The following is a 14,370-nucleotide window of genomic DNA, read 5'->3' as shown; positions in this document are numbered from 1 at the left end:
CCGATGAAGATTCTCCCTCACCTGCTCTGCAGGATAGAGGTAGGAAAGGGTCCTGGTGATTTTCCTCAAATCAAATTGGTCCAAAAGAATGCGCTGTGGTATACAGACATATTCGGTCTCGCCTTCTTCAGACAGACCAGACTTGCTGTGCAGGGCCTGTTCCATCTTGCTTCTCAGTCAATGATTTAATGGGCATTTGAATCCCAAGTTATAAACGATAAGGGTGTCTGAGTTATTTTCACCCTGCTCAGATCAAGAAAATCCAACTCCTGCAAGATTTACCTTTGCACCTGGGAGTCTTGCTTTGCCTGGTTCAATAAAAGGGAATACTCTGATATTTGTGTTTTGGCCATTCTTCAGCCTGGCCTTCACCAGCGTCTGGCCCTGAATACCCTCAAGGGACAGGTTTATGGTTTTTATCTCTTATTTTTTTTTTTTTCCAGAAACTGCTTGCAATACCTTAGCCAAGCTTTTCTCCAAGGAATTGCTCCATTAATTCCTCAAATTTGACCTATTGTGTCACTTTAGGATCTCAACTTGGTGCTCTATGCTCTTCAGAGACCTTCTTTTTCATAAGAGAATTCCTTTCTTGGTTTCCATCATATTGGTTAGGCATGTTTCTGAGTAAGCAGCTCTTTCCTATGAAGAGCCTTCCTTTCCAGGTTGGTCAGGCACTAATTTAAGGTTTCTCCCTTTCCCATCAGAACCCATTGCACCAGGGATGTAGATGTTGCCTGGGCTTTTCAGCATCCAGCATCTGTTACCCAGTTTTGCAAGTCTGTTGTCCTGGCCCTCCGTTCACATATTTTCCAAGTTCTAACAGGTGGATGTTCCAGGCTTAGCTAATGTGAGCTCTGGTCGAAATATGCTTCAAGCTGCTGTTGGAGAATATTTTTCGGGTTCTTTAAACCCCCTGTATTTCTTGTTGCCCATGTTTGTTTACTTGCTTGTCCCTTTTTTTTGTGTTGGTGTCACCTTTAAAGGGAAACTGGGACTCCTGACTCTTTCATAAATGTAGAGACATAGGTATACTTTACCTGTATCGGCTCGACAAAAATGTTGCTCTCACTTCAAGTTTAGAACCTGATTTCTTTGCAGTGCGTTGGTTTCAGCTCAGGGCACATGTCCCTGTTTATAACGTTATGGACTTAAAAAACAAGTCTTAAGCTCCACTAACGCTTTCCTTATGCAAAACCCTACAATATACAGTTAACATCCATCAAATGCCTTAACTAGAAAGCCGAAAACTTGCATGACCCTTAGGTAAGGTTCATCCTAGCCTGCATGGTAAAATGCAGCATTTGGTGTCTTTGGTAGCGAGCGGTGCAATTCACATTTTAGTGCATTGCACTGCTTACATTTTTTTTTTTTTTTTTTTTTTTTTTTTTGCAAAGCCTTACATTGTGACACTTCTCTTAAGGCCTGTACACAGTAGGGCAGTACGTTGCGCTGCTGTGCAGTAACATGTGGTGACATCCAGTTTGCCGTGGAAAGATACACGCTACGTTTTCAGCCCTGCACCATCACACCGTTGTGATGTGAAGGGGGTACATAGAAAAACACACTTGAAAAAGTATTCATACCCCTTGAAATTTTCCACATTTTGTCATGTTACAGCCAGAAGCGTAAATGTATTTTATTGGGATGTTATTGATAGAAAAACACAAAGTGGCACATAATTGTGAAGTGGAAGGAAAGTGATAAATGGTTTTATTTTTTTTTTTTTTTTTTACAAATATCTGAAAAGTGTGTAGGGCCGAGACAACTAATCGCTTAATCGATGTTGTCAACTTTTTTCATAATTGGTCAGCCGATTAGTTGGCCTGCATACAGAATGCCTTTTTTGTTTACACATTAGGAAATACAATGAAGCACACATACAGCTCAGTAAACCTCCATACATGTCCATATACTCGGTGCAGCACACATACAGCTCAGTACACTGTCCATACATGTCAGTAAGAGCCTGAGAACTTGTAAATGTTTGAGAAGCAATGCCTCATCGGACCATGTAGTCCTGGGCAGGTAGTGAGTGGTTCTAAAGGCAGAAGTTTTTTTTACCGTGCTATAGGGGTGGATACTCCATACTTAACAGCTTGCCATTGGGGCTCTCTGAAGGCAGGAGGAGCCAGAAGTGTCAGCGGGGGACCCCAGAAGAGAATTAAGGCTGCTCTGTGCAAAACCATTACATAGAGCAGGTAAGTATGACTGGTTTGTTGCTTAAAGAAAAAAAAAAAAAAAAAAACACTTTAAAAGACTCTGTGCAGGCAGGATCAGCATCTGAACCCAGAGAAGGTGGAGGCTGATAGACTGAAGCATTACATTTAAAGTAAACGTTTACTAGTATTGTGCATTATGTGTAAAATTATCATATCCATGAAAAAGTCTCAGCTTTTTTTTAGCTTTTTGACCTTTTTTTTTTATTATTTTATTTTTATTTTTTTTCAACCTAACTATGTTTAGTAGTACTTTAATATAAAAGATTTATATCTCCCTTCCATATAGCTTCATGTCTGTCTGCCCATATATCCTACTTCTGGGTGTATTTATTATTTTATATCTCTCTATATCTCTCTATAGCTCTCTATATCTCTCTATATCTATATCTCTCTATATCTATATCTCTCTATATCTATATCTCTCTATATATACACAGTATAAGTGAACCCCTTATAGTAGCGATTATCTGCTCTTTTTGTACTATAAAGGGCTACTTTGAGGTTTTTTTTTTTTTTTTTTTTTTTTTTTCTTTAACCCCATTATGGCAGGTGATACAGAAAAAAAAGCATGCTGCTGCTACTAAATGTCTTAGACCTGGTTCACACCTATGTGTTTTTTTTTTTTTTTTTGGTACTTTTTGCAAAAGCGCACTACAGTTAATTTTACATGGTTTCCTATGGGACACGTTTACATCTATTCTTTTTTTCAGCCGCTGTGTATTTGGAAAGGATCAAGGACTTTTTTTTTTTTTGGTTCAATAGATTCCAATTGAGGAGATACAGAAAAGCATGTAGTATGTTTGTGTTTTTTTTTTTTTTTTGCCGCGATTTGCATTTTTAATCTGCCAAAGAACAAATTGGCCAAAAAAATGCAACACTCATAGCAAAATGCACTGCAGAAACAGATCAAAAGCAAACTGCATAGGTGTGAACTGAGCCTCATGCTGGCCATACACGTATCGATTCGCTGAATGAAAGAATGTCTCTTGCTTTTAACGTTCAGTTTTAAAATGAATGTAATTTCTGAACGAAAACCACATACACTGTCTGAAAGTTTTCTATTCTGCTCCTTTCAATGTTCCCGTCACTGTGGTCGCAAATTAACGTTGATTTGACCCCACTAACGATTTGAAAATCAAACAAACGTTCTTAAAATTAAAAAAATGTTTGGGACAGAAGACCTTGTTTTTGTATGGCCAGCATAAGTGACAGCAGGCGCAGGTAGTTTTTATCACCAGCCTATGAAAAGGGAGTCTGTCATACTTAATATTACAGTTCTGTCTGAAAATCAGTCTTTAATTTTTTTTTCTTTAGATAAAAAATTTAATCTCTGAGTATGTCGATCTTTACCAGATTCATCCTCTAATAGTACATACAGTATATCTCTTCTGTCTGTTATTCTCAGAGTGGATTAGAGATTTTTCTCTCTAACCATATAGTTGGTTATTTTTACCACTGCATATAGATATTCAAGAATAAATTGCCTTTTTTTTTAACAACTTCAGTCCTGGAAGGATTTGCCCCCTTAATGACCAGGCCATTTTTTTCGCTTTGACAATTGCACACTGTACCCAAACAAAATTGATGTGTCGTTTCGTAAACAGCTTTCTTTTGGTGGCATTTGATCACCTATTTTTTATTTATTTATTTTTGAGCTATAAACAAAGAGCAACAATTTTGAGAATTTTTTTTGCTATAATACATATCCCAAAAAAAAATCATATTTATTCATCAGTTTAGGCCGATATATTTTCTTCATTATTTTTGGTAAAAAAAAAAACTTGCAATAGGCGTATATTGATTAGTTTGCGCAAAAGTTATCGCGTCTACAAACTATATGGGATAGATTTAAGGGCTTTTTTTTTTTTTTTTTTTAATTTTTTTTTTATTTATTTACTAGTAATGGCGAGCTGCGATTTTTAGTGGGAGTGCGACATTGCGGCAGACAAATCTGACCCGAAATGACACTTTTTGGGGACCAGTGACATTATTACATCAGTGCTATAAAAATTCACTGATCAATGTAACAAGGATACTGGCAGGGAAGGGGTTAACACTATGGGGTGATCAAGGGGTTAACATTGTTCCCTAGGTGTGTTCTAACTGTAGGGGAGATGGGCTGCCAGGGACATGTTCCCGATGACTGACTGGGAACAATAGATCTGTCTGTTGTTTACATAGGCACGCTCCCACAGCAGAAGCGAGCCCCTCCGCAACTGTGCGAGTTCCGCACAGCTACAGTGATTCGCGCAAGAGAGCCAACCTGCCGCCGTATAACGACAGCGGCTGGTCGGCAAATGGTTAGATTTGACATATTACCTGAATTATACACCACATTTTTTTTAAGGTTATTATCCAATTATTCGAAACAATCGGCCAACTAATCAATCATTCAAAAAAGAATTGTTCGTTGCAGCCCTAGTGGTGTGCATTTGTTATCAGCCCCGTTTAGACCCCATTCACACAGGGGCAACACGACTTGCCGGTCGCCTCAGCGAGGCGACCTGCAAACGAATGGCCGGGCGACTTGCAAAACGACTTCTGCATAGAAGTCTATGCAAGTCGCCCCAAGTCGCCCCCGAAGTCGTACAGGAACCTTTTTCTAAGTCGGAGCGACTTGCGTCGCTCCCCTTAGAACGGCTCCATAGTACAGAACGGGAGGCGACTTGTCAGGCGACTAGGTCGCCTGACAAGTCGTCCCTGTGTGAATGGGGTCTTACTGTGATACCCCTAACTAAAATCTAGTGGAACCAATTGCCTTCAGAAGTGACCTAATTAATATAGTCCACCTGTGTGTAATTTTATCTCAGTATAAATACAGCTGTTCTGTGAAGCCCTCAGAGGTTTGTTAGAGAACCTTGGTGAACATACCGCATCATGAAGACCAAGGAACACACCAGACAGGTTAGGAATAAAGTTGTGGAGAAGTTTAAAGCAGGGTTCAGTTATATAAAAAAAAAAAAAAAAAAAATCTTAAGCTTTGAACATCTCTCAGAGCACCGTTCAATCTATCATCCGAAAATAGAAAGCGTATTGCACACCTGCAAACCTACCAAGACCTGGCCGTCCACTTAAACTGACAGGCTGGGCAAGGAGAGCATTGATCAGAGAAGCAGCCAAGAGCCCCATGGTAACTCTGAAGGAGCTGCAGAGATTCACAGCTCAGGTGGAAGAATCTGTCCACATGACAAAGCATATTCACATGTTAGAATGGCCCAGTCAAAGTCCAGACCTAAATCCAATTGAGAATCTGTGGCAAGACTTGAAAATTGCTATTCAGATGCTCTCCATCCAATCTGACAGGGGTTTTTATTTATTTTTATTTATTTTTTTTTATCAGACACGTAGCAGAATGCATTTTGCCCTAAATTTCATAGAAAAGTTGATTTTATTGGAGATTTTTTATAACTGAAAGTAGAAAATCTTGTGTGGTGGTTTTTTTTTTTTTTTTGTCTATTTTCATGTATGTAAAAAAAGTCAAAAACCCAGTGGTCCTCAAATACCACCAAAAGAAAGCTCTATGTGAAAAAGATATATACATTTCATTTGCGTACAGCATTGCATGACCGTCCAATTGCCAGTTAACCACTTAAGGACTAGCCTCGTTTTGAGATTTTGGTGTTTACAAGTTTAAAACAGTTTTTTTTTTTTTTTTTTTGCTAGAAAATTACTTGGAACCCCCAAACCTTATATATATTTTTTTTTTCTAACACCCTAGAGAATAAAATGGAGGTCATTGCAGTACTTTTTTTCCCACCGTATTTGCGCAGCAGTCTTACAAGCAAATTTTTTTTGGAAGAAAATCACTTTTTTGAATAAAAAAATAAGACACCAGTAAAGTTAGCCCATTTTTTTTTTTTTATATTGTGAAAGATAATGTTACGCCAAGTAAATTGATACCCAACATGTCACGCTTCAAAATTGCGCTTGCTTGTGGAATGGCGTCCAACTTTTACCCTTAAAAATCTCCATAGGCGACGTTTAAAAAATTCTACAGGTTGCATGTTTTGAGTTAGAGGAGGTCTAGGGCTAGAATTATTACTCTCGCTCTAACGATTGCGGTTTGACCACCATTTTCATATGCGGGCACTCCTCACATATGCGTTCGCTTCTGTGCACGAGCTCGTCGGGACGGGGCGCTTTAAAGAGTTTTTTTTCCTTATTTTACTTGAATTTATTTATTTTTAATTGGGTCACTTTTATTCCTATTACAAGGAATGTAAACATCCCTTGTAATAGAAAAAAGCATGACGGGTCCTCTTAAATATGAGATCAGGGGTCAAAAAGTCCTCAGATCTCATATTTGGACTGAAATGCAATAGAAAAAAATGTCCCTTTAAGACATATGAGCGGAAGTGACGTTATGACGTCGCTTCCGCCTTGCTATGATATGGAGACGGGTGGGGGCCATCTTCCCCTCACTCGTCTCAATACCCGGCCACGGACAGGTTCCGATCGCCTCCACCGACTGCTCCGGTGAGTGGCGGGAGGGGAGTGGCACCTCTCCCGCCGCCGATAACGGTTATCTTGCGGCGAATCCGCTGCAGAGACCATCATTATCGTAAACACTACTGGCTCCTGGAGAGATGGATACATTGGTTGTGGCAGCAGCTGCTGACGTTACCGAGATATCTATCTTTAAAGTGTCGACGTATATGTACATAAGTCGGACGGCAAGTGGTTAAAGTAGAGCAGTCCTGAATAGCAATAAATGCTGTGATTATGAAGGGGGTAAAACCTTCCGGAGCTCAAGTGATTAAAGAAAACCTGTCATAAAACAAGTAGGCTGCTATTGTTGACCTCTCCTTCTGGCACTTATGAATGCTTTGGCTTATATCTTTCCCCAGTCAGTAACCCCAGCACAATTTATAGTGATGAGGATTTCCAACAGTTCTCCAATTTAAATTTGCTGCAAGCTTGATGTGGGTCAGTGCCTATCAGATCTGCATTTGCTTTGCGTATGTCTTAAGCATAGATTGGCACTTAAGACCCCTGGTCCTTTTGGTAAATGCAGCCTGCTCCCAGACGCTGGCACCAAAAACAACTCCTTTTTCTATTTTTTTTTTTTTTTTTTTTCATCTTCTAATAACACAAATTTTATTTGACGCAGTTCTGTTTTTTTTTTTGTTTTTTGTTTTTTTTTGTGCTTATATCTTGGTTTTGTTTTTAAACCTAGAAATCTTTATCCGAAGTTTGCATCGCCATGGGCATCCTCACCATGTCGACCACAAGATATCGGTATGTTTTTCTTGGCTACTTTGTGTGATGGTTTGATAAAAGAAAATTTTTCTATTCTAAAAAAGCCAGATCCTTTTATTTTTATTTTTTTATTGATGGTCTCGGATTTTCATTTTTGTTTTTTTTACTTTTACATGTAGCAAGACTTCTCCCGGATGGCAGAGCTAAATGATTTTTTTTTGTTCAGTTTTTATTCTTTTTACTTTTCCTCTAGATTTCCACGTCCCTTCTGAGTACTTAACGAACATACACATTAGGGATAAGGTGAGTGTTTCTTCAAACTGTGGGATTTAATAAGTTATTGCAAAGCAGTAATTCTGTGCATGCTGTGGGCAGTCATTTGGGAAATTGTAAGTGCAAACAAATGTTCCTTTATCTTAAAATGATTTGCATGTATTTGAGGGCAGACCTTCTGAAGTGATTTTTCATTTTGTAAACTTTGCCAACCCCCCCCCCCCAAAAAATGTTGATCACTTGCATCAGCACCTAACCATTCCTGTGCAATGTGTTATATGAATAAACAAATTGTTGGGTTAGTTAATTGTTAAATTGTATTAGCAAGCCCCTACAATGCCTGGAGCAAGTGATATTTTTAGGTTTGAATCTTAAAGCAAAGCTGTGCGTTGCTCATGCAAGACGAGATGTCAAAGTTGCGTTAATGCCCTCTCCCCCAGCAGCGGCACATCAGTTTCTTGGATCTCCTGCTGGTTTGTTCAGTCACGGAAGCAAGGAAAAGATAGCCTTGTTTAAACGTGCAGTCACTCTAAACAGAATTTACGCAGAGCCGAGAGGATTCCTCCTTGCTCCTCTGTGATAGTGCCGGGCCAATTGAGCACCAGTGCTGTCACGTTAACGCAAAGTTGGACAAAGATTGGTTTAAAGCAACATTGTCAGCTTTCCACTTTAGGTTAAAGTGACAGTCCCTGTGTGAAGTCCACCTCAGACCACTTTTTTTACTCACCACTATTAGTACTCCTCCATCACTCCTTTTTCTGTGGCTTGCAGTGCAACTACCTGGAGCTTTTGGGTATGGATGAGCATGTAACTTTCCATAATGCAGTGCTTAGGCCTAGCAACCAGAGCACTGTAACACGTCACTGAACTCTGACACCAGGTATTTTGGTAGCCATGGGAGGCAGGGGATTGAGTTAGGGTTCTGGAGAGGTGTGTAAATGTTGGTCGGAGATGGGCTTTAAACAGATTTGATCACTCCACACAATCTGAGTCTCTCCAGTCCCTTCCAGATTAACTTTTTTCTTGGCAGGGATACATTAATCATTAGAGAACCAGAACTCTTGCCACTGTTACTGATGAGGTACTGTTTCTGAAGCCATCACCTCTGCAAAATTTAAGAACCCTTTCTGTTCTTGGACAAGATGGTGTTGAGGCAAGAACTTCCTTCTTGCATAAGGTCATTTTTAACCTTTAACCTCTACCAGGACATTGTTTTTTTGCATACTTCTGTCTGGCTCCAGTTCGTTAGGAGATTTTCTCCATTGCCTCGATGTAGTTTGGGCTGTGTGGGTTTATCCCTCAGCCACTGCTTTCTTTAGAAAGAATGACTGTCATTCTGGGTGGTCCCAATAAAGGTGAACTAGCTTCTCATTCCACCATTGCTTTGTGGCTTAGACGGACCATTAAAGTGGTAGAAAACTTTGTTAAAATAAAAAAAATTGCCTATAGACAGGATATTTTTGACAGAAGAGACTTTATCGGTCATTTCTGTCATAAATGCTTCCTTCTGCCTGTCGACTGTCACTGCTCAGTGAACATTTACAGCTCCAATCTGTGGCACTGCAATGTGACTCTCGTGCACATGTGTGGGAGTGACTTCATCACAGCCCGGCCAATCTAGCAGCCATAGGTATTGAACCCTGAAGGAAGACCGGATGAAGATGGAAGCGCCCAGGACCCGCTGGTTCCTTTACAGCGCAGAGCTTGGTTTGACAGGCAAGTTTGTCTGTGAATACTAGTACATTATGGTATAACCCACCTGGGGGCACCCCAAAAAAGAGAAAAGACAGCAGACTTTACTACCGCATTTAACCAATCTTCTGGTCCCATAGAAGGGCTTTCACTCGGTGAATGTTGGGTTTTTTGGCATCCGGCTAATGTTTCCACGATTTGCAAGGCTGTCACCTGGTCTTCTGGTCACATGTTTTTCAAGTTCTACCAGGTGGATGTCCAGACTTCATCTGATTCCAACTTTGAGCATATAAGGTCCTTTAAGGTAGCCCCCAGTTTCTTTTGTTTATAGTGAACCTTACGGTGTTTATTTGCTGGTTTGCCTATCCCCTCGGACTACTAACAGGTAGGCTTCCTGTATTCCTCAATGGACAAAAAGGAAGATAGGATTTTTGTTCTTTTCTTGGAGTCTATTGAGGGACTCGGGTTCTACCACTCTGTTTTAAGATCGGGGGGGGGGTGTATATATCCCTGGTTTGATTACAATTATTAGGTTTTTTTTTTTTTTTTTTTTACTTGGTTAGTGTTAATCCTGAGTAATGTACAATCCGATAGTTATTGACTTCCTGTGCCCCTCAGTAGACTCCAAGAAAAATATTTTAGAGTAAATGCAAAAAAAGCATATACTTACGATTGTACTAATATAATGTACTTCTCTTTTTTTGTAGTTGGCTGCAATAAAACTTGGCCGATACGGAGAAGATCTTCTTTTCTATCTCTATTACATGAATGGAGGGGATGTTTTACAGCTTTTAGCCGCAGTCGAGCTGTATGTATAAGTATTAAGCAGTTTTCAGACAGACAATAGGAAAATGTATATTGGTTTGTTACATCATTTCCTTATTTTGATCACAGCAAAAAACATGTATGTGTATATAAATATATTAGAATTTTCTTCTAGAATCTCCTCTTATGGCTTCCATGTGGAAGAAGCTGAGGGAGGCCAGAGTCTGGAAGAATTTAGTAAGGGGCTTGATATCAAAGTATTGAATTCATAGAAAATTGTAATGATGCCACCACAACCTCAAATCTCAGCTCATTTAACTTGAGGCATCTGCACTCAGATCTGTAATTTTATACAGAACTGAATGCAGCACTATTCTATCCTATGGACCCATGCACACAGGTTTATTTTGCTCCACAGCATATACCTGCGTAGACCAAAGCTAGAAAAGTCTGCATTACATTTCTGACATAAAGACCATATTTGCCGCTGTACACATATAATAGTTTGTGCTAACTTACATCCAGCGCACATGGGGCTCTATTGGTCACTGCTGCTCAGTCTATATGTTAAATGTTTAGCCAGGGGTGCCACCACAGATTACACAGTATTAGAGTCTACATGTCAGCTCTGAATAAGTCATTCTTGTGTCGCCGGTGTATGCACAGAATGACCCTATTTCAGTCTTTCAAAATCCTATGTAAAGACATGCGATGTGTGTTCATGAGGCCTTACAATACTGTTTAATTCCACAAACTGACATTTACCTATCATGGCAAAAGAGGTTAACCACAGCTTTATTTCTACTGTACTGTGAACATTCCAAGATTGGAATGTTATTTTAGAGTCCTCTGTCCCCATGAGTATGTGGTAACCTGCATATTTGATGCTTGCATGCATTTTGTGTGTGCTTCTGCCCATTAGCGCATGCTTTTAACATGTATAGATTATGATTTAATCCCCTTTTGCAAGAATGTTCCGTGCTAATTGCAGGTGGAAATATAATGACTGAAGAATGTCTTGTTGAAATGCTGAAAACTTTTAAGGATGATGCTTTTATTTTTCTGCATTTGCTGATCACTTATGTCTATGTACACAAGTGCATAAACAACAACAAAATAGCCATGCAAAACATAAATATAAATGCACATTCAACGTCTAACATTTTTATAAAAAAGTATGAAACGTGTGGAAAGTGAGCACACTTCTCCAGTGCGGCTGCAAATTCATACAATTCATACATTTTCCAAATTGAACATATACTCAATATTGACCCCATATTGAAGTTGAGATGTATGTGTGTGTGTATATATATGTGTGTGTGTATATGCATCTCTATCTCTCTTATTTTTTACATAGACATTCATAGTGCTTTTTTAGTTAATAAAAGCACATGCCGATTTTTTTTTTTTTTTTTTTTTTTTTTATTAACCCAACTCTAAAAACTCGCATTTGTTGGCGCATATTAAATAATGCACACAATCTATCATCACAGAGTAAACCTATCAAAGGTAACAATCCTGTATTTCCCTGGGGACACTGCCACTAACAGTGACATGGCACATACCCGAACCCCGCCTTGGAAGGTTGTGCACTATTTTTAGGATGCCTATAAGGTTTTCTGGTCCTTCTGTAAATAATGATGTATTACTGCTGAAATGGAACACTTTTTTTTTTTTTTTTTTTACTACGCTGGTGATATTGGTACAAAGTGAGATGCAAAATATATCCCTGAAAGTGTTTCTCATTTTAGTTTCAATAGAGACTGGAGATATCATAAAGAAGAGCGGGTATGGATAACCAGGGCACCTGGAATGGAACCAACAATGAAAACAAACACCTACGAGAGGGGAACATATTACTTCTTTGACTGTCTTAACTGGAGGAAAGTTGCAAAGGTACGGTATATGTTATCTTTTTCTCATGTGAACTGTCAGTATATCTAGAAGCACAAATGCCTTGACACGTTTCACACCTTTTAGTGCCTATTCATAGGTGGGAAAGGAGTCAAGACGTTAATGCGATGCTTAACCACTTGCCATTCGCTAACAGTACATTTACTGCTTGCAGGCAGCACCGAGACTTACCTGTACATCTCGGTGCACTACTGGTTTACAGGAGTGTATGTGTGCGTCCTGTGCTGTGATTGTACACAACACGAGTTTGTCAGCAGGTTACAACCAATCATTTTGGCTGTATACCTGCTGAACGGTTGTGGCCAATCACAGCACAGAGATTTGTGTGTTGATTAACACAGCACACATATCTGGCTGGATTTCTCCCAGCTTGGTTACCTTTTTAGCACTGAAAGGCCTCATGCACACTGGACATTATAAAAATGCCAGTAGCTTTAGCTGTAGAAAGCTGTCGCTGTAAAATTAGTTTTTCAGTGGTGCGTTTTTTTTTTTTTTTTTTTGGTTTTGTTTTTTTTTTTTAGCAAAACTTTACTCCTATAAAAGCTTATGGCTCAAAATGCTGATAAAAGCAGAATTGGTGCATTTTTTTGCAATTTAAGCTTTTAAAGCTCCTCTTTAACCCAATAGTTCTGGGGGTTTTTCCAGCCAGAAAACTTCCCTGCCAAAAAATGCTGATAACGGCCTATGTGTGCATGGCCACAAAGGATAACATGCTGGGGCGTTTATTGGCTGCATAAAAAACCGCCTGAAGCCACAAAAAGCAGCTGTAAGAACGCCCAGTGTGCATGAGGCCAAAGCAAGAAGAGACTCCAGCCAGATCTGTAAGTTAAAGCAGCACCCATACACTTGTTGGGCACAGTTAACCCCTTGATTGCCCTCCTGATCTTGGTCACCCAGCCAACGCCATTAGTACAGTGTCTGTGTACAGTATTTTCACTAATCACTGTGTTGTCACTACCAGCCAGTATCAAGTAGGGCCAGATTGCCCTCTACACTATCAGTCACCCTATTAGTCGCTGATCACCACCATTACTAGTATAGTATCTGTACAGATCAGTATCTTGATCGCGATCAGAACTAGACTAGTGGCCCCAATAGTAGTGTCCCCAAAAAACGCAGTTTGGTTTTTACCAAAGACATTTAGAAGAATATGTTTTGGGTGAAATTTATGAAAAAATTTACTTTTATTTTATGTTTTACAACAGAATGCTGAAGAGATCATGTTTTTCAAAATGTTTGTGTTTTTCATTTACAATAAAAAAAAAAGAAATTGGTGGTCAAATACCTCCAAAAGAAAGCTCTATTTATATGGAAAAAATATATAAATTTATTTTGCGTACAGTTAAATTAGCACAATGCTGAATAGCAAAAATTGGCCTGGTCATGAAGGGTAAAACCTTCCGGTGGTCAAGTGGTTAATGTTTTGGCTGTGCTTCTTTGATAAACACCCACTGATGTTGCAAGATACAACTGAAGTACTCATGTAAAGTTACTGTCCGCTGCATATAGTAAGACCTGTGGCTGGGACAGAGTGTTGTTAAATTGCAAAGTTTACTTGAACGCTATTTTTGTTATGTTGTTCATGATAAGGCAAGCAATTCATGTGGGAACTTTGCTTTGAGTGTTAGAGCCCTTGCACACTGGGGCGGTTTGCAGGCGCTATTGCGCTAATAATAGCGCCTGCAAACCGCCCCGAAAGTGCCGCTGCTGTCATCCCAGTGTGAAAGCCCCAAGGGCTTGCACACTGGGGCGATGCGCTGGCAGGACGGTAAAAAAAGTCCTGCCAGCAGCATCTTCGGAGTGGTGAAGGAGAGGTGTGTATACCGCTCCTTTACCGCTCCTGCCCATTGAAATCAATGGGACGGCGCGGCTATACCGCCGGCAATGCGCCTCTGCAGAGGCGCTTTGCGGTGGTATTTAACCCTTTCTCGGCCGCTAGCGGGGGGTAAAACCGCCCCGCTAGCGGCCGCATACCGACGGTAAAACGCCGCTAATAATAGCGGCGTTTTACCGCCGACGCCGCCCCAGTGTGCAAGGGCTCTTGCACACTGGGGCGGGGGGCGGCGTCGGCGGTAAAACGCCGCTATTATTAGCGGCGTTTTACCGTCGGTATGCGGCCGCTAGCGGGGCGGTTTTACCCCCCGCTAGCGGCCGAGAAAGGGTTAAATACCACCGCAAAGCGCCTCTGCAGAGGCGCATTGCCGGCGGTATAGCTGCGCCGTCCCATTGATTTCAATGGGCAGGAGCGGTATACACACCGCTCCTTCACCGCTCCGAAGATGCTGCTGGCAGGACTTTTTTTACCGTC

The 14,370-nt window shown here is 40.3% G+C and overlaps 1 protein-coding gene across 4 annotated transcripts in view; it reads left to right on the top strand.

Moving 5' to 3' along the window:
* CNOT2 (CCR4-NOT transcription complex subunit 2) overlaps positions 1–14,370 on the top strand; it is a 141,004-nt gene that overhangs the window by 110,340 nt on the left and 16,294 nt on the right. For all 4 annotated transcript variants that reach the window (XM_073620052.1, XM_073620049.1, XM_073620051.1 and 1 more), the window contains exons 11-14: positions 7,396–7,457; positions 7,672–7,721; positions 10,091–10,191; positions 11,900–12,044. In XM_073620052.1, coding sequence (XP_073476153.1) covers positions 7,396–7,457; positions 7,672–7,721; positions 10,091–10,191; positions 11,900–12,044 — 358 coding nt within the window. The remainder of the gene's footprint in view (positions 1–7,395; positions 7,458–7,671; positions 7,722–10,090; positions 10,192–11,899; positions 12,045–14,370) is intronic.

This window comes from Aquarana catesbeiana, linkage group LG03, assembly GCF_042186555.1.
Source record: "Aquarana catesbeiana isolate 2022-GZ linkage group LG03, ASM4218655v1, whole genome shotgun sequence".
Taxonomy (NCBI): Eukaryota; Metazoa; Chordata; class Amphibia; order Anura; family Ranidae; genus Aquarana; species Aquarana catesbeiana.
Note: the sequence above shows the minus strand (reverse complement) of the source record. Positions and strands in the feature narration are given on the sequence as shown.